At 48.4% G+C, this 17347-nt stretch overlaps 2 protein-coding genes across 14 annotated transcripts in view; both read right to left on the bottom strand.

Moving 5' to 3' along the window:
- Nucleotides 1-11776, bottom strand: part of mbnl3 (muscleblind-like splicing regulator 3) — a 32297-nt gene extending 20521 nt beyond the window's left edge. For 4 of the 13 annotated variants that reach the window (XM_081699184.1, XM_081699186.1, XM_081699187.1 and 1 more), the window contains exons 1-2: nucleotides 11088-11775; nucleotides 1885-2858 (exon numbers count right to left, since the gene is read on the bottom strand). In XM_081699184.1, the coding sequence (XP_081555310.1) occupies nucleotides 1885-2058 (174 nt within the window). In that variant the 5' untranslated portion in view covers nucleotides 2059-2858; nucleotides 11088-11775. The other 9 variants (XM_081699188.1, XM_081699189.1, XM_081699182.1 and 6 more) reach the window with 8 other exon arrangements.
- A 338-nt stretch (nucleotides 11777-12114) lies between these two features.
- Nucleotides 12115-16540, bottom strand: hs6st2 (heparan sulfate 6-O-sulfotransferase 2). Its single transcript, XM_027013004.3, has 2 exons — nucleotides 15647-16540; nucleotides 12115-13444 (listed from the first exon to the last, which is right to left on the bottom strand). The coding sequence occupies exons 1-2, from the start codon at nucleotides 16222-16224 to the stop codon at nucleotides 12661-12663; spliced, it is 1362 nt and encodes a 453-aa protein (XP_026868805.2). The 5' UTR covers nucleotides 16225-16540; the 3' UTR covers nucleotides 12115-12660.
- Nucleotides 16541-17347: the final 807 nt, after the last annotated feature.

Genomic DNA, 17347 nt, shown 5'->3' with positions numbered 1-17347 from the left:
AGAGAGACAGAAATAAATAAATGAAGAGCTGTAAGTCATGTCAAGCAGGATGCACTGGGTCAGGGATCTCCTCTGTGTAGTCATGGCAACGCACCCAGCAACTGGAGGAAGTTTTTCCTCATGCTGTCTCCTCACTGCTTATTGGTCACAGAGAAAGAGAAATTTTTTTTTTAAGGGATGCTTTTTATCATGTAGCAAAACTGTTCTAAGCTACACAGATACTGCACAAAAATAAAACGCTTCTTTCAAACATCACTGTGACACACGAGACTCAAATATTATATTGTGGCTCGCAGTCCGCATTCTTGCGTCTCACTCAAAGTAAGCAAGTGTCATTATTAGTAAAGTTGGTTATTAATAGAGGCGGCTGTTAGCAAAAGAACCTGTTTAAGGATTTGTTAGCAGATCGCAGGCATGTAAATTTCAGCAGCACATTTCTGGGGAGGAGCAGAGTTCAGAAATTCATGTGCCACCAGAGCAAGGGCTTGGTAGACTGGCCAGTGAGGACTGATGCACAAAGCAGGGTCTTCTGCAGAAGATGCTACTTGAGAGAGAGAGAGAGAGAGAGAGAGAGAGAGAGAGAGAGAGAGAGAGAGAGAGAGAGAGAGAGAGAGAGAGAGAGAGAGAGAGAGAGAGAGAGAGAGAGAGAGAGAGAGAGAGAGAGAGAGAGAGAGAGAGAGAGAGAGAGAGAGAGAGAGAGAGAGAGAGAGAGAGAGAGAACAGTGGGGCAGCCAATAAGGAAACATCGATAAATTAGTGGTGGGGGGGGATGGGCTCCTGTCTTCAGAGAAATGAATGAGCAGTATTAATATGAATAGAGCAGTATGATTAAAACCCAAGCTGTGATCGCACACAGCCTTTCATATGTTCATACTTAATTAAGGCAGGCAGTTTCGAGCAAGTGATTTCGAGCTACTCGTTTAAATTCAAGGAGACCGGCTAGGCAGAACTGGTTATTCTGATTGGTCTGTGGCTAGGTGTGCTGGGTAAACTGCGTCGGCATGGAAGCAAGGGCTTGCGTGGGAAGCTCACGGTTGGGTCTCGATAAACAGGAAAGGAGTCGACCTTCATCTGCCAGCCTCCCTCCCCAAACCTCCCCACTCCCAAACCTTCCACCCCCATGGGTGTCCCTGAGCCTGAAGCTGGCAAGGACAGACTGATTTTTCCACCAGTGAAGAACCAGTCGTGTCGTACTTGGTGGTCCCGGTGCCGAGCACGCCATCGTGCTGGTTTAACAGCCCATACTGGGGGCGCGTTAGCAGACTAGCATTTGCTGAACACCGGACATCGCCGGGCTCTCTTGAGCTCGAGTTCCTTGAGGCAGCACACACACACACACACTCCCAGTGTGCTAGTGGCAGCACACACACACCCAGTCGTTGCATTTGAGACACACCTCCCCACCTCCCACGTCCCCAAACACAGAAGGCACGGCAGAACTGCTGTACAGATCTTGACTGCAGCTTTGCGCTCACTGTTAATTAACAACTTTCTTGTAAACTTCCATCATCATCTATAAAGATGACGTAAACGATAATTAGGTAAATCAGTCATAATCAAAAAAGTTCCAACTTTGGCAGAAAAGTGAAAAACATTTTAGATTTCATACACTGTGAACTAGCTGAGCTATGAGGAAGCCTTATATTGGAATGAACCATGTGAACAGGCTCTCTGCAGATATAGGTTGCCAAGTCCTGCTGCCTACTACAGGAGGGAAGGGATCGCAACTCAGCTAAAGGCCCTAAAGAACAGTGTGTGTGTGCGCGTGTGTGCATTGTGTCAATGATTTTCCAGCATAATCACGTTACTGCTGCTCATTCTACAACTGAGCTAAATCAAGCATGAACGTGTTGGAAAGTCACCGCGTGTGTGTGTATAGGTTACCTTGAGCGAGTCGAAGCAGGCGATGACTCGACCATTCTCTACGTGGCATGTGCGTGAGGGGTGGGCGAACTTGCACTCGGCGTCGGAGCGTGAGCATGCGCCTCTCTGGAACTCGCGACACACCTCCAAGGTCAGCCACTTGGTGTCGCGGCCCATGGCCACGTTGACGGCCATGGCCGACTGCGGCACGAGCAGAGGGGTGGGTGGAGGGTGGCGTCAAGGGGGAGACGAAGAGGGTGGAGTGGAGTTGACGGTCACTTCTCGGCGGCACGGGAAACGCTCACTTCGGTGAAAAAGTGTTGGGACATGCTCCGGCGTCCGGGCAGGACGGCGCAAGGGGGCTAGCGAGAGTCAAAGGTCAGGGGCCGTGCAGCTTTGTACGTCCCGGTACGTTTACGACGACGGTATCACGCCACAGGGGGCGTCTGGTCGTCTCACCGTCCGCACGCTCCCTCCACGGCTCTGCGTCTCCTCGGACGTCCCCGGAGTGCCACGTCCGCGTAGAACTGCCGCGTCTGCTCCTCCTTTAGGCTCCTAAAAGCTCCCGTCCCGCTGCCGGTGGCCTGCCTGCTGACACTCGCATGTCCGGGTGACAGGAGCCGGGCGGGGAGGAGAGAGGCACCGTGAGGTCGCGGAGTCCGAAAGGGGAGACGGATCGACTGTCCTTAAGGTGAGAAGGCGAGCGGTCTGCTGGGTGGGCGGGGTTGGGGGCGGGACCAGGGAGCCAACAAATGCCACGCGCGAGTGTTCGTCTGTCTGGGCGGGAAACTCACGGGCACACGTGGCCGCACAGATGCAGGCGCCGACGAGGGCCGGTCGGGGAGGAAGTGGGCGTGGCCGGGGGCTGTTGCAGCATGGAGCCTGGGTGCGTCGCGCCCACACCGCCTCCTCCAGCTCCTACTGGAGAGGCGTGCTCGCTTCGCGCGTTCTGCTCATTGTAGCCGCGTCCGCCCTCGGTTACGGTACGGCCAGACCTGAAGAAGAAAAGGGGGAAAAAAGAAATAGAAAAACAAACTGTGAGAAAGAAGCAGGAAAACAAAACAACCAACCAACAAAAAAACAAAACAAAAAAACAACAACAACAACCAGCAGCTTAACAATGTAAAAGAGGTCTGAGAAAGGCCAACGTGGCGACCGAGACGTAATCTGAGGTGCTGGATGAAGTGGCAGCTGAAGGGAAGCAGGAAACCCACGTGTGCTCAGACAAACCTGTGACTCGGTGGTCCGGAGGATGAGTCCTGGGGGAGCTAGGAAAAAGCAAGAGGAAGAAAGCGTAACGGTGGGGGGGTGGTGGGGGGTTGAGAGACGTCAGCGCGCAGGAAAGGGCAGGCTGAAGAGATGGGGGAGGGGGGGAGCGAGCGACGTCACTTTATGATCGGCAGAGTGCATGTGGGAGCAGGTCGGCGCCGTGTCGGATACGACAGCGCTCGTTTGTCGAGGAGGCCCTGAGAGAGGTGGGCGAGGCCAGCACTGCTAAGAAACCCCGCACACGTTTTTGCAATGGAAAAATGAAACGCGCGCGCGCACGTGTGTGTGTGAGAGAGGGAGAGAGAGAGAGAGAGAGAGAGAGAGAGAGATGGGAAGAGCAGCTGCTCCGCACCCGTGGGGCGGCAGCCAATCGGCAGTCACTTTACAAACAGGAAAACCAGGGCAGCGCCCAATGAAGAGAAGGGTTACACATCGATCTTAGCGTCCTTTTCCTCTCAGTGCCCCCTGCGCCTCCTGGGGCAGAGGTTGGTACTGCAACAGTCCCTCAGCTGATATCCAAAGGGAATGAAGATCACCTGCCTCTGTTTTTCACAGGTTTTTATCAGAAGGGTTTCAGTACTAGTATAATAGTGAGATATGCAATCACTACACTGCCTGATTCGCTCCCTCTCACACACACACACACACACGCGTGCGCGCGCGGAACAGATAAAGGCAGGGAGACGAAACAGGACAGGAAAAATATAGCGCCCCCCCCCCCCTTCTTAGACATCTTTGATATAGCCCAGGAATGGCTGTCCGTTGACAGAGCTGGACGGAGCAATATAATTAAAAACCATGAGATGAACAACATGCCAGTGCGAGAGGAGGATCAGTAGGAGGATGTTTTCATCTGCGGGTGGTTCTGCCAGCTGATACGCTCCCCAGAGATGGCTAGCCCTCGGGAAGAGTCGGCGAGGCGATCCCGCGCCAGGCACCGCAGTACCGGCGTGAGGGCCCGCGAGCTACGACACGACTCCTGGGGGGAGCCGTCTCGCCTACTGGCCACACGCGGAGGAGAGAAGGACTTAGCGAGGGCCGGTGACGCGCTCACGTGGGCTGGGGGGTTCTGGGCGCGTGCAGCAGGGTGCGCGTCACGTTAACGGTCAGAAGAGCAGCAGGTAGAACGTGGCAGGCAGGGGTGGGGCGGGTTAGTATGTTACCCAAACACGCGCAGCCAATCCAACACTCAAATAACACGCCACTCCGCCCGTTCAAAGGGCCGGACCCCTGGCCCGGACCGCCTGGCACGCATGCATGCAATGTTTTGGTTACGTGATACGAGACGTACGAAGAAGCGCACGCGCCGCACTTATGCGACGCGATTCAAGAAGACAACTTGCAGTGTTCACTGATCTCCCCACACTCCCACTATCTAAAAAACCTAACGTATGATCGAAAATATACTTAAGGTGTCAACAGCCATTGCTAATGCAAATAAAAAAAAAGCAGAGCCCTGACTCATGACTAAGGACCTGGACAAAGGGATGAATGAATAAAATGGCATTAGAGCTCAAACAAATAAGACCACAGAGAAACAGAACAAACAGGGGTGGAAAAGAGGAGCGGGTGGGGGAGGGGGGGGAGGCGGGAGACAGCAGGGCAGATAGGATCTGTCCCCGAGTCTCACAGAGACACACACAGACGGAGGCAGCAGCAGGGGGTGCGGGCACGTGACTGCGCAGACAGACAGCCCAGAAGGAGAGCGCTGCAGCGTAGTGGGAGAAGGGTGTGAGGGAGAGGTGCGCGCGCATGTGCGCGAGACAGGGCGAACTAAACGAGGTGGGGGTGGTCAAGCTGAGTTACGGACTCCCACCTCCAGCCTGCAGAACAAGGATGACCCCCGCGCCGAGAGGCGCAGTAAGAAGACGGACAGCGTTGGCGTGTGCTCCTCTGCTCTCCTCACTTGCCTGCATGCAGTGCCCTCCTGTCCTGGCCTACGCCAAGACGGGCACGTTGCCGACCACAGGAGAGCGCCCCCTGGCTGCGGTGGCCTACATGACAGCACCACTGCCAGAACTTTTTAAGCAGGGGGGGGTGGGGTCATAAAAAACACAACCCACACCACGATGCAGACCGCTCCAGACACCTGTAAGGCACAACGATGGGGGCGGGGTCCTTTCACAGCAGCACTAATGTCGCATGGAGCTACACAGAGGCGGTCACTTTTAAAGGAGCATCAGCCAGGGCTCTCACAAACAGGAACAAACGCCTAATGTGAATATGCGCCGATACACGAGGCCTGATGGCTAAGGATGTTGGCACTTCATACAGTAAGCATTTCCTCTGCTTGGGCGAGGAGCACAAACAAAGGATCTTCCGTTTGGGGCTAATAATAAAAACTCACATGGCCTTTCTCGTACAGGCTGGGTGTGTGCTAGTGGCAATGTGAAGCTGTTTTACTGCGATGTTCTTCAACTGGGTGATAGCTGAGTAGAGGACATAGGGAGTCAGGGATAGGGAGTGTGTGTGTGTGTGTGTGGTGTGTCCCAGCAGCTATTCTGTGAGGACTGTAAATATCAAGAGCTAGAAACATCAAGAGTGTATTGCCTCTACAAGGTCACTGAGCCAGCAGCACTGTAATACACACACACACACACACACACACACACACTTACTTCACATTGCGGTGACCTTCAGGAATGCAGCAGAGAGAATGTGCATGCACAAACAGAGCGGGAGAAGACGTGTGTGTGTGTGTGTGAGAAAAAGACTGAGTTGAGGATCCATAAGCCATTCTTCACGCCTGACCCTTAGCAAGTAGCTCAGGTTTTGGGTCATGACCAAAATATTCAGGTAAAGTAAACAGCTAAATAGCTCAAATAAACAACTAAAGAACACAATGAATTCATGGAACAATCTGATGTTCACCTCATGCTCATCATGGTTTCTAATTAAACGTCCTGATATTTCAGGTGCAGATATTAGTCCTTATATAAACATTAACTTTGATAAAGCCTCCAAACACAGGCCGGGGACAGAAGTAAAACAGGCTCGTGTGTGTCAGGTATGCTGGGGTCACACGATGTATCGCTTGTTAATAATTATTGCGATACTTCTGATGACGCAAAAGGCTGCAATATGCAAATGTACCCTCTAACAATTTGCACTTTTTTTTTTTGGGATCCTGACCAAACAGGGGTGTTCAGATGAGCCTTCTGTGTGCGTTTTGATGAATCATTGTTCAACGTGGTATTCACATCACTGAACAAATATAAAGAGTTTCAGCTAAAATAATGTGGGCCAGTCTTCAACCATCAAATAGCAAGGAGTCACTAATGTGTTCAGATATACTGCAAGGCATATTACAATATGTGGCAATATAATATTTGTGCTTATTGTGAATGCACAACAAATCACCACTAAATAAGCCCAACTCATAGCACCAGCGTATTGATCAGCTGGATCAATACAGCATTATTTAGTCCCTCCAGACACGATAATAATTACTGTGACTTTTCTCTGCCCTGCGTCACAGACCGTCAAAGCATATGAATAGGCTACAGTAAGCCAGTTTAACAATTAACCAAACATTTTCCCATTACACCGCCTAGTCTGGCAACCCCATGTGTTTCCGGGCCAATGCAAGCTGAGCGTTACTATAAAGCCTAATAAAACCAGTCAAACTAAATAAGACATATCCTTGTAAAGATGATCGACTTAGATGCCTTGCACACGCAGAAGTGCTGACCAGAATATTTTACTGGCCAACAAAGGAGCTAGGCCATCGTAGCTTTCATTTGCAAGTTTTATTAGTGTAAACACATTACTCCTCAAGATAGGAGTCCGGGCCAAAGTCATACCCAGAATAGAAAATAAAACCCAGTGCGATCAACTGTACCATTACTATAATCCTCAGGATCTGGTTTTTAGCTTTTGGGGTCATAAAATTATAAGAACAATTATGACATCACAATGCATCCGTTGATGATTGGTTAATAAAACCTTAACAAACCATAGAGCTGTGGAGAGGCATGATACAGGTCGCAAGAATGGACATCAGAAATGATGCATTTTGCTTTAATATTCATCCTAACGTAACAAAAAAGGCCTGAATAAACATTTGCGGACTGACAAAGCGTCATTGAAGCAGCATAAACACAAGCACCACTTAAGGACGTGGCAGGTTACAGTACATGCCGTGCGGTTAGAACAGAACGCACATGGAGTGCGGGTTTGGGGGGTGTCAGGACGGGAGAAGGCGTGTTGTTGGACAGAGCACCGTACCCCTATGGCATCCTGACCTTCATACCGGGAAACCCAGCACGGCCTCTGTGATGCTACCACGGCCACTCAGGCACAGGGCCTCTGTTCTTGTTCCTGCTTGACAGCTAATCTGCACTACATTAATAAGCGCCATGCAAATAATACTACTCTCGTACCTCATGCAACTTTACGGGCACACGTGCCGGCAGCCGCCACAAACGTTAAAAGGCTTAGGAGGGTGGCGTACAGAGGGCTGGCTGTACTGAGGCATGCGCTTGGTTTAATAGAGGACAAAGACCTTCTCGGGGATGCAAAAAGAGGTTCTAGGGAGCAGCAGACAGATTAACTCGTACCGTCTTTTTGGGTGTTTACCCAGCGGAACTGAAACTATAAAGCATCGAATTCAGAAAGCATGAGTGTATGCTCATGGAACAAAATTAGACAAGCTTCTTTTCACCATTTATTCTAAAGCTCTTTTACCCTTTTCACACTCTTACTATCAATGAGAAGTGAAGTGAAACAAATGAACCTTTTTTTACACTAACGACTGATCGGCTGTAAGCTCCAGACCTTTTTAATAGACCTAGCATCAAAGTAGTTATTTCTATTCTATATTATTCAATGTGTTATTCCTATTCTATCAAAAAAAAAACAAAAAAAAAAAAACCCCCACATAACATTTTTATGATCATTTGCATTACAATATAAATGCTGATCCTATTAATTGCATTAATATTGGCAATTAGTAGCAGGCACAGTGAGATGACAGCAATCATACTATAGGGCAGCCAGAACTGTTCCATGTTCCATGCAGTCATTGCTTACTCAGTCACTGAGACACAACCAGGAACAGCAACCCAGGAGTGCAAGGCGGGAACGTGCAAAGGCACGGCATAAAATGGACGCCAAACGGCTGAGGTGAGCCGAGAGGAGGGGTTAGGAGACTGGCGTTGGCAGCTGCACAAGTCACCCTGAGAGAGAGAGAGAGAGAGAGAGCGCGCCCACTACCTCAGAGAAAAAATAATTAGGTTAAGTATCTATAATCCCCTTTAGCCTCCTCCACTGTTGCAGTCTCCATTCACAAAAGCCTTCAGCGACCGGCGTCCACACAGAAAGTCTCACTTCCAAAAGAGACATGCAGAGTATCTTAAGAATCCGGGCCAGGCTGCGTGACAGCTTGAAGCAAAAAGTGTGTTATGTCTGTTCTCCACCCAGACTAGTTTGACAGTCCAGCAATCTGATCAAACCATGTAAGGTTACACGTCTCAAGTTACTTAACTAATCCTGCGTTAATGGTTATGAGGATTTGTAGTCTAATGATTATTGCTGGCCATGACATGTCTTCTTCCATGTTCTCTTGAGCAAAGAGAAAGCCATTAGAGCACAACGAACATCTGTCATAATTCTTAGCCTTATACTGCACGCCTGATGATGAAATAAAATGGTGCAATAAATATATACATACATACAAATAAATAAATAAACCTGCCAGTGAGGTACCACAGATGGTAATTACTGCTAAATAAGATATCCATGAGATTACACACTAATAAAGCAAGTTAACCGTGAGATTACCATGCTCACAGTACCATCTTAATCTGTCACGGCAACATGCTTCAACAGACACTTTTGAAAAAAAAAAGGCAAATAATAATAATGAGGATAACAACAACAACAACAACAACAACAACAACAATAATAATAATAATAATAATAATAATAATAAACAGCAGTTATTTCCAGCTGTATAAGGACGTGCATGTGGAAGATTCAGGCGCAACTATGATAAACAGTGAGATTCGGTATGATATCCTCTTTGTAAAAATAGGAAGAGGACATATTTATGAATATGCACTTCTTCCTGGGTCTTAAAACTCCGGTTATATCTTGAGCCACGTAGCACCCAGACGTTTTACACCTCCTGACAGAACTGGTCAGAGCCAGCACGCCGGGGGAAGGCGAAACGAGGACACGAGCGCGCGTGTGCGTGTGTGTGTACAGTAACATCAGTGCGCGCTGTTATCAGTGTTTCCACGGCGCGAGAGGGCGAGCGAGCTAGACGAGTGCAAAGTCCGCCAACTCAGAGCCGCGACAAGCAGCAGGAGAGCCAACGTGTCCGGGCCTGCAGTGGGGCGACTAAGCGAGGCACTGCAGTGTGTGTGCGCTAGCGCACACACGCGCTGCACCATACTTTATGATGTTGGGCTGTTTCCTCATATCTGCGTGCACCCGCCTCTTCAGCGAGGAATTTCACCTCGATTCCCACATCTGCCGACAACGTCACCGAGAGCAGCAGCTGCCGTAACCTGGTTTAACCCCGCCATAAGGACTTGCATTGCGGTTTGTTTTCCATTCCGGCAGAGCTGCACGGAGGACCGCCGAGGCCTCTCGCAGTCCACACAGGACATGCACACGTCCATCCACCAGCTCAGTACGGGCTGCCATAGCCAAGGGTGTAACAAAAGCACTCAAAGTAGGAAGTTCCACCTGAACACCATGCAGACGTTGGGGGGGAGGGGGAGTTGGTTTCACCGCGTGAGCCAACGCTATGCAATAAGCCTGCATTTGGGATTGGTACCGGGCATATTTTTACAACCAGCGCAAAAGCCAGCTTGGCCCAACTTTAACAAAGGACGACAGAGTACGATACACACAGGAGCTGCTCTACCAAACCGTGCCTTGGCCTCGAGGAAAACAAAGCTCTAGGCAAGGCTGCAGGCCACATCACGGCGCGAAGGGAAGGGGGGAGGCGGTGGGCGTGCAGCGAGCTCGCATGCAGTCCGCGAGTAAAAGGTCGGCACGGTCAATCAGGGCGTGCGTTTCCTGCTGGCGCGAGCCATTACGACAAAGCCACGCAGTAGCGGAGGAAACTAGCTGTGAACCAAAGGCACATAAACACAGTCACGCCAAGTTGCGACTTAAACATCACGCACAAATTCGGTTTTGAAGACTAGAATGGAAAAACTTTGACTATGTCGTTGCAAAAAAAAAAAAAAAAGATTTTTTTTTTTTTTTTTTTTAAGTACTAGCTACTTTTCTTGCCAAATACATGCCAATGTAAAAACACATGCCAGGTTCAGGAAACCAAAGTACTTTTATTTCTGTGGTAGCGTTAGTTGCCTAGCTGGACATGTGCACGACTCTAGTAATGAAAACATCAACATTAACAGTCGTGTCATCCGACGACTCTTACTAAGACCCCTGGAGCCCCAACTACTCGTTTTGTTTTAGTTGGATGATCCAATTTATTTCCTTTTCTGTGGCGATTCCACAAATGGCCCTTGCGACCAACTGCAACACGAAGCCGTTTGAATTTCGGTTTTCTTTTCTGATTCAGCACCACTCAATGTCATTACCGACATGAGCAACAGCTGCCGGAGAAACATCCAAGTGACACAGCAATGCGACCAATCGACAGACCAACGCTTCGTTACAGGCGGGCCAAAACGGGCCAAGCGGAGCCCGAAAAACAGACCAGCACGCCGGCGGCCCCCGTTTAGGAAAACGACCGGTTACAGGAGTCACGGTTCAAGGCCATGTGTGCAACGCCAGCTCCGCGCTGGCTAACGCGACCCACCCGCTTGCACTAAGCTCACCTGGCCCACTTAATCACCGTGCCGGAGATAAATCAAGTGGGTTTCTTTGGACATAATATGCTTCGAGATACCGTAAACAGAGCGCACACACACGCGTCAAGCTCGGGGCTTTAAAGGTGAGATGGCCTAGCTCACTGCGACAGCGGCACTTACCTGTGCGGAGCGCCCGTTGGGCTCGGCCGTCCTTCGCTTTAATGCTGTGGTTTGGGTGCGTTGCTTTTAAATCAAACGCCGTGGAAAGCGGATCATTTGATAAGTAGTTACGTCCCTGGTTTATGCGAGGCGCGCACACTTCGCCGTGCGAAGTTTACTTTTTTTTTTAACGTCGAGCCCTCGGCATCGCTGCGAAATGTCCAAAATAATAACGCGCAAAACGGTATTTTTGGGGGGGGGGGAGCGAGCGAGCGAGCGAGCGAGCGGATGGGAAGCGTGAGGCGAAGTTGCGAGCAGCGAGGAGACGAGACGAGGAGAAAACGAGGGAGGGCAGAAGGGAGGAGTAGAGCAACACACACACACAAAAAAAAGAGAAAAGAAGAGTATGCATGCGTCTTCTGGGTGGTACGACGCGCCCTGCCGTGGCTAGATTGCCTCCATTTTAGGGGAATCCCATTCGGTTTGATCACAAACCCCTTCGCGAGGGTTGGAGTCAGTCATGAAGAAGCAAACGTCTCATGTTATTAAATGGCCATGGGCTAAATATCTATCACATTATCGTCATTTATGTCCTTCCTAGCGTATACTGTCCTTTAAATGCAAATGTTCTATTGAGATGTAATTCTCGGTCTTAGAAGTTGCCTGCGTTAAATAACACAAACGGAAAACACAAACGCGTAAAGGGCGAACCGGTTTTCCCTTTGCCATTTGAAACATAAAAGCATATCATTTATCAGAGGGTTAAAATTGTGCGCAATGCCTTAAACGTAAGTTGGGCGTTGGGCGCCACCTGTTGTATAAATGAAGAACTGCAGCGACATGTCAACCTTTCCTTTTTCCCTGCTCATGGTCTTACTCTAACAAACCGTCTTACGGTTTCCGTGGCCCCGGGGAAGCAGTCGATTAGGGAACTGCGACACACAGCACTTGAGAAAAATTGAAAGTTGCAGAGAACAGTTTGGTTTAAACGCCATAATCCATCACAAACCAAAGATGATTGGATTAATTTTCAGTATCATATCAAAACTACAATTAATATAAAAATTTATTTGCAGTAGTGGCAAATTCCATTCATGTTCCCGTAGAACCATTTGTGGAGATTTTTATACAATTTTCAATATATCTTATATTAGGACTTGTAAACAATTTGATTTGCTATGGCATTTTATACTGAAGCCAGAGGGCACACAAAAGGTACAGTAATAATGCTAGAAAAGTTCATATGCTTACTCAATTTCAGTGAAAGTCCAAATACAAAAAAGTGGAAGAAAAAGCTCTTTTCATTCAAGAGCACTTTTAACAGCACAAATTCAAAGACCTTTAGGGACACCAGTACACAGGGGTGAGTGATTGTAGTGTGCATAGAAATAGTGTTCAGCGTTCACTCGGTTCATTAGTGTCTTTTAAACAAAACAAACAAAAACAAACGCAGTTTTACATATGTGCTAATCTAAAACAGTTGTTTTTATGAAGTAGCAGAAAACACTTTCCCCTAGGCAGTCTGCTGGAGTTTGAATTGTTTGTTTGGAAAGGTCAGAGATGAATCTCCTGGTCCTTAAATACCCATGACGAGTCACCACTGTTCCACATTGTCCAAATAGTCCTCCGCGGCTCCGTTTTCATCCCCGTCCCCCCACCACGGGTCTTCCACGTCCCCTTCGCCCTGTGTCGGCTCAGGAGCTGGCTGGGTGGTCCTGGGTGGTGCGGCGGGCCCTGTCCTCCGGGGCGGTGCCCTTGCGCGCAGCCGGCGCCTCTCCAGCAGGCGGCGTTGGCGCGCCTCACGGCGCTCCTGCTGCCGTGCGCTCTGGAAGCGCTGCAGGAAGAGATCGCGTGCGTACTCGTACAGTTCCACGTCCCAGCGGTTGAGCTCACGGATGCGCCGCTGGGTCTCGGCTGCCACCTCCACGCTGGCGGCGCGTGTGCCGTTCAGCTGCGTGAAGGGCGCAATGAAGGCCAGGCGGAAGGTGCGCTCAAACAGGTACTGCGTCTTGCGCTGGTACTCGGTGAGGCCGAAGAAGGCCATGCGCCGCAGGTTGCGCTTGGCGCTCTCCAGCAGGGCGGCACCGCGCTCACCTTCGCTCGTGCCGGACGAGTTGTAGCAGCCGACCAGGCTGAGGTCAGCTAGCATGCGCGTCTGCCGGTTGTTGGCCAGGTTGTGCGGGCACGCCATGAACTCCTCCAGCGAACAACCTGACCAGTCGTCGCCCGGGTAGCAGCTGGGCAGCTCAGCCAGCGTGGGCGCACGCCCATCGCACACGTGCAGCGAAGCCTTCCAGGTCGCCCCACGCTGCACGTGACGCCACTCGCTCAGGTAACGCCACACGGGGTCACGCAGGATGGTGATGTAGTAGTAGTTCCTGCAGTCAGAGAGACAGACGGGCAGACAGAGAAAGAAAAACAGACAGAGAGTCAGAGAGTAACATGAATATGTAAAGATCTGTAACCTGCTGACTGTGGTCATCCATGTGGGATCACACACGGGGTCCAGCTTTGCATCTGCTGTGATGAAGTAAATGGCTGACTGTTCAAAAATGGGGCTTAACTCACCCTACAAACATTCTTACTCATGTCCCCATCACTTGCCACTGGGCAGCATACACAATATAATTTTTTAATATTGTCATCATCACAGAGCTTACCTTTCAAATGTTATCAGGTTTCAAGAATTTTTTAAAAATCCATGACTAATATTCACATAGTCTGAAAAAGTGCAGACTGGCTCATTTCAGGTATTGTTTTTAAAACGTCAAAAAGAAGACAGTTTAAAAAAATATATTTTAAGGAATATCATGATGAGCTAAACTGGGGTATGAGTGGTGTCATGCATGGTTGCAAGCTGTTACAAGTCCACGCACCACCTGCAGATTTGTAGTTAATGCTTCCATGACAAACCCATTCAACAACTGTACAGCATGCTTAAACGAATCTGTCAGCATCAAGCACTTTATTTATCTTTTGGCTGGTGTGTGTGTGTGTGTGTGTGTGTGTGTGTGTCCTCCCCCATTGCAATGTCCTTTATTTGTGACTTGATTTGTATACCAGGTTACCCTACATCTTGATGGACTGCTCATCCATCAGACATGATCTGTTTAAATCCTTCACTGAGTCTCTCGTTGCTTTATTTAACTGCTTTTTAACAGTGACATCAATTAAGCTCTGGGTCATTAAGGCCTATTTTTAAACCAAAATAATATTAATAATTTTAAACCTTAATTATATTAAGCGCTATGAGATTGACACTGATTTAAAAAAAAATCGCTAATGTTTTGAAAGTATTTGTATGGACTGACAGAATGAACACATGGAGGTTTCACACTGCTCTCTTTTAAGAGTTCAGCAAAGATTGGACAATAAAGCTAGCGTTAATGTAAGGAAATGACTAGTACTTGAAATGTTTCCCCCGTGCAGTGATCATCTTAGGTAATGTGGTCATTAAATCGAGGACACATCATTGCTTTAAAAGAAAAGGAAGTTTAAATAAAGCAATAAGTGTAGTTGCTGCTGGTCCTAACCAGTCAGCTTTCACTCAGTTGCACAGTAACACGGTAGATCCGGGCACCCCTGCAGAACTTGAGATGACTCACCTGAAAGCTGCATGCTAAAACACAATATTGAGATATGCGCTGATATTTTTACACCACGCTCTCCACCCCCAGCTCATAAGACTTTGAGCACATCACTAAACAACTGCAATGGGTCCAGCACAGCAATGTCGCATTTCAAAATGGGATTAATACCGACACCGTGTATGGGTTGGGGTCTATGTGCTAAACTAAACACGCTAAACATTTATACTGTAGATTAAATCATTTATGCTGTTTAACTGCAACCTCATAGGGAAACACACACATTTCATCGTGCAGCCTGAGCTCTGGGTCAGATGTCCTGATTAGAGATCCAATCATGGGTAATTTAATTACCATTAATTCAATTACCTTCATCCTTTCTGCGTCCCACCACTATTCCACTGCTGTGAAGGAATCACATATAACCTACACATATTCCACACTGCTTTTTTTTCCCCACTATTAAGAACATGAAAGTGCCTTCAGTATAAGAACAACAGAAGTTGTCTCCGTGTGTTTTCCAACCGTGCTTGAAAACTGAATGGGACCGAGTGTAGCAGATGTCCTGGGAGAAGCAGGCCAGGGTCGAAAGAATGAATGGTTGTTATAATAGGACCCCTGCGGTTTGAGTTATCTAAAGAAAGACAAATGCTTTAGAGCTGACAATTACCTATTGATAGACTTTTGTCTCCATGCATCTGCCTTGCCAATGGGTTTTCACACTGAATAATGTGGGTAGATTGCAAATAATATAGGGTTGGGGGCATTGAGTTCACCCAAGTTGCTATTTTCACAAGAGCCATACACACACACACACACACACACACACACACACACATATTATATATATATATATATATATATATATATATATATATATATATATATCTCATGTATAGGTATAGGAAGGCATGAGCTCTTGAATGAACTGAAGACTGTGACCGCGACAAGCAAATAAGAGAAAATGATCACGAATATAATGTTATCACTCACCTCGGAGATGTGTGCATTTCCGCTGACTCTCGGTTGTTCATAACCGATGGGACGCAGTTGGTCAGCTCCGTCCAGTCCGCATGCAGCCCACAACTCCAGCCAGTGGAGAAGCGAGAGAAAAGCCAGGTTTCCTTCTTACCCGGCCGATAGCAAGTACACTTCTTTTGGCCAGCATGACACTCGCACGGCCTCTCCAGCTGAATGTTGCGTACCAGATGACGACCGAATGTCGTGCCGCCCGTTTTTTGGATGTGGAGAAAAACGATGACATCGTCCCCCTTGATGTTAAAATCCACGACCCTGCCGAGATCGTCCGGGGTGAAATTGAAGCGCGGGACAAACCGTGCCAAAGCACCGTCTTCTGCAACATAAGGATCTCCCGCGCCGGCTGCGTTACGGCCGCCGATCCCGGCCGCACGGGAACCGGGCGACCCCCGTCCGAACTTGGAGGACAGCGACCCCAGGTGCAGCAGCTGACAGTCGGAGCTAGGACAGACGTACTGAAGCACGATGACGCCAAACAGGAGCACCATGAGCAGTGCGATGAGGAGGCGGCTGGAGCTGGACTTTTCATCCATCTTCTCGTCGGAAGATTGGAAGCATTACTCGGTCAGGCAGCCCCTGCCCGGGCTGGTGTTTTGATATTGCACACAACTGAAGGGGTTTGGCTTGCTTACCGCACAGAAGACGACGATTTAACTGTCGGCCACGAATCCTGCGTGCTGGCTCTCCGACATATCGACACACTTCGTCGAGAAGTGATATGGTTACAGCGTCACGTTTGTGGACCGCCTTTTAGTTGAACTACTCCTGCCATCTCCATCATGTTTTCGGACATCCTACTATGACCCTGACTCCCCAGCAGCCTTTGCGAGAGATCAACCTTTGTGTAGTCTTTCCCCCCCCCCCCACCTTCAAAATAAAAGTTTGGGAACGGGGCGGCGGAAATGCCTTTCATCTCATATACATAACCCGATTTTTATGGTATACTCATCCTGGCAATACCTACTTCGCATGTACACTCATTGGCCATTTTACTAAGTACACCTCTATTAGAAGGTATGTTTAACGTGTTAAGTTAGTTGTAATTATTTGTTTACATACTTTTTATAGTATGTCGTAGTTTTTACAGGCCAGTCGGAAGCACAAACAATTACATTGTATAGTACAACTGTTGCCTGTGAATTTGTTCATAAAGTTTTGTTCATGAAGTCTTGATGCAGTATAAGGGTTACCCACCTATGCTGTTTGTCTAAATGTGGTCAGTTATGGATCAGAGTACCACTAAAGGCATGGACATTGTGATGTGAAATACCCACTTTGTTTCTCCCCTTCCCAATAGATCTACATGAATTTCATGGGGGTTTGTCCATGACTCACGGCAAATCAAGCTGAAAATGTAGATGGATTTCTTATGCAGTTGAGGGGTACCAGACTGCTCTGACTGGAAACAGAACAGACCTACTACACTAAGAAACAACTATGGACAACAAAAACTAAGGCAAAGTGATCAGAGCAAAGCAGAGTGCAGAAATAACATGACATAAGACATCAAATTTAAATATCTGCAGTCTTTATTTCCAAAAGACTCCGACAGGTTTAATATACCTTTTCTCTTACATTTTTAGCGTCTACCCCCCCCCCCAGTTAAGCCAATCCTCCGAAAGAGCAAATTCTGAACTGTTATATAACCACTTTCAG

The sequence above is a fragment of the Electrophorus electricus genome, chromosome 16 (genome assembly GCF_041902795.1).
Source record: "Electrophorus electricus isolate QZ-2024a chromosome 16, ASM4190279v1, whole genome shotgun sequence".
NCBI classification, from domain to species: Eukaryota; Metazoa; Chordata; class Actinopteri; order Gymnotiformes; family Gymnotidae; genus Electrophorus; species Electrophorus electricus.
The sequence above is the reverse complement of the archived record's forward strand: the minus strand, read 5'-3'. Positions and strand labels throughout refer to the sequence as shown.

Coding starts and splice junctions, on each gene's coding strand:
- hs6st2 (XM_027013004.3), bottom strand. CDS start 16,224: ATGGATGAAAAGTCCAGCTCCAGCCGCCTCCTCATCGCACTGCTCATG. Junction 13,445..15,646: donor GAAATGCACACATCTCCGAG/GTGAGTGATAAC, acceptor CTCTGACTGCAG/GAACTACTACTACATCACCA.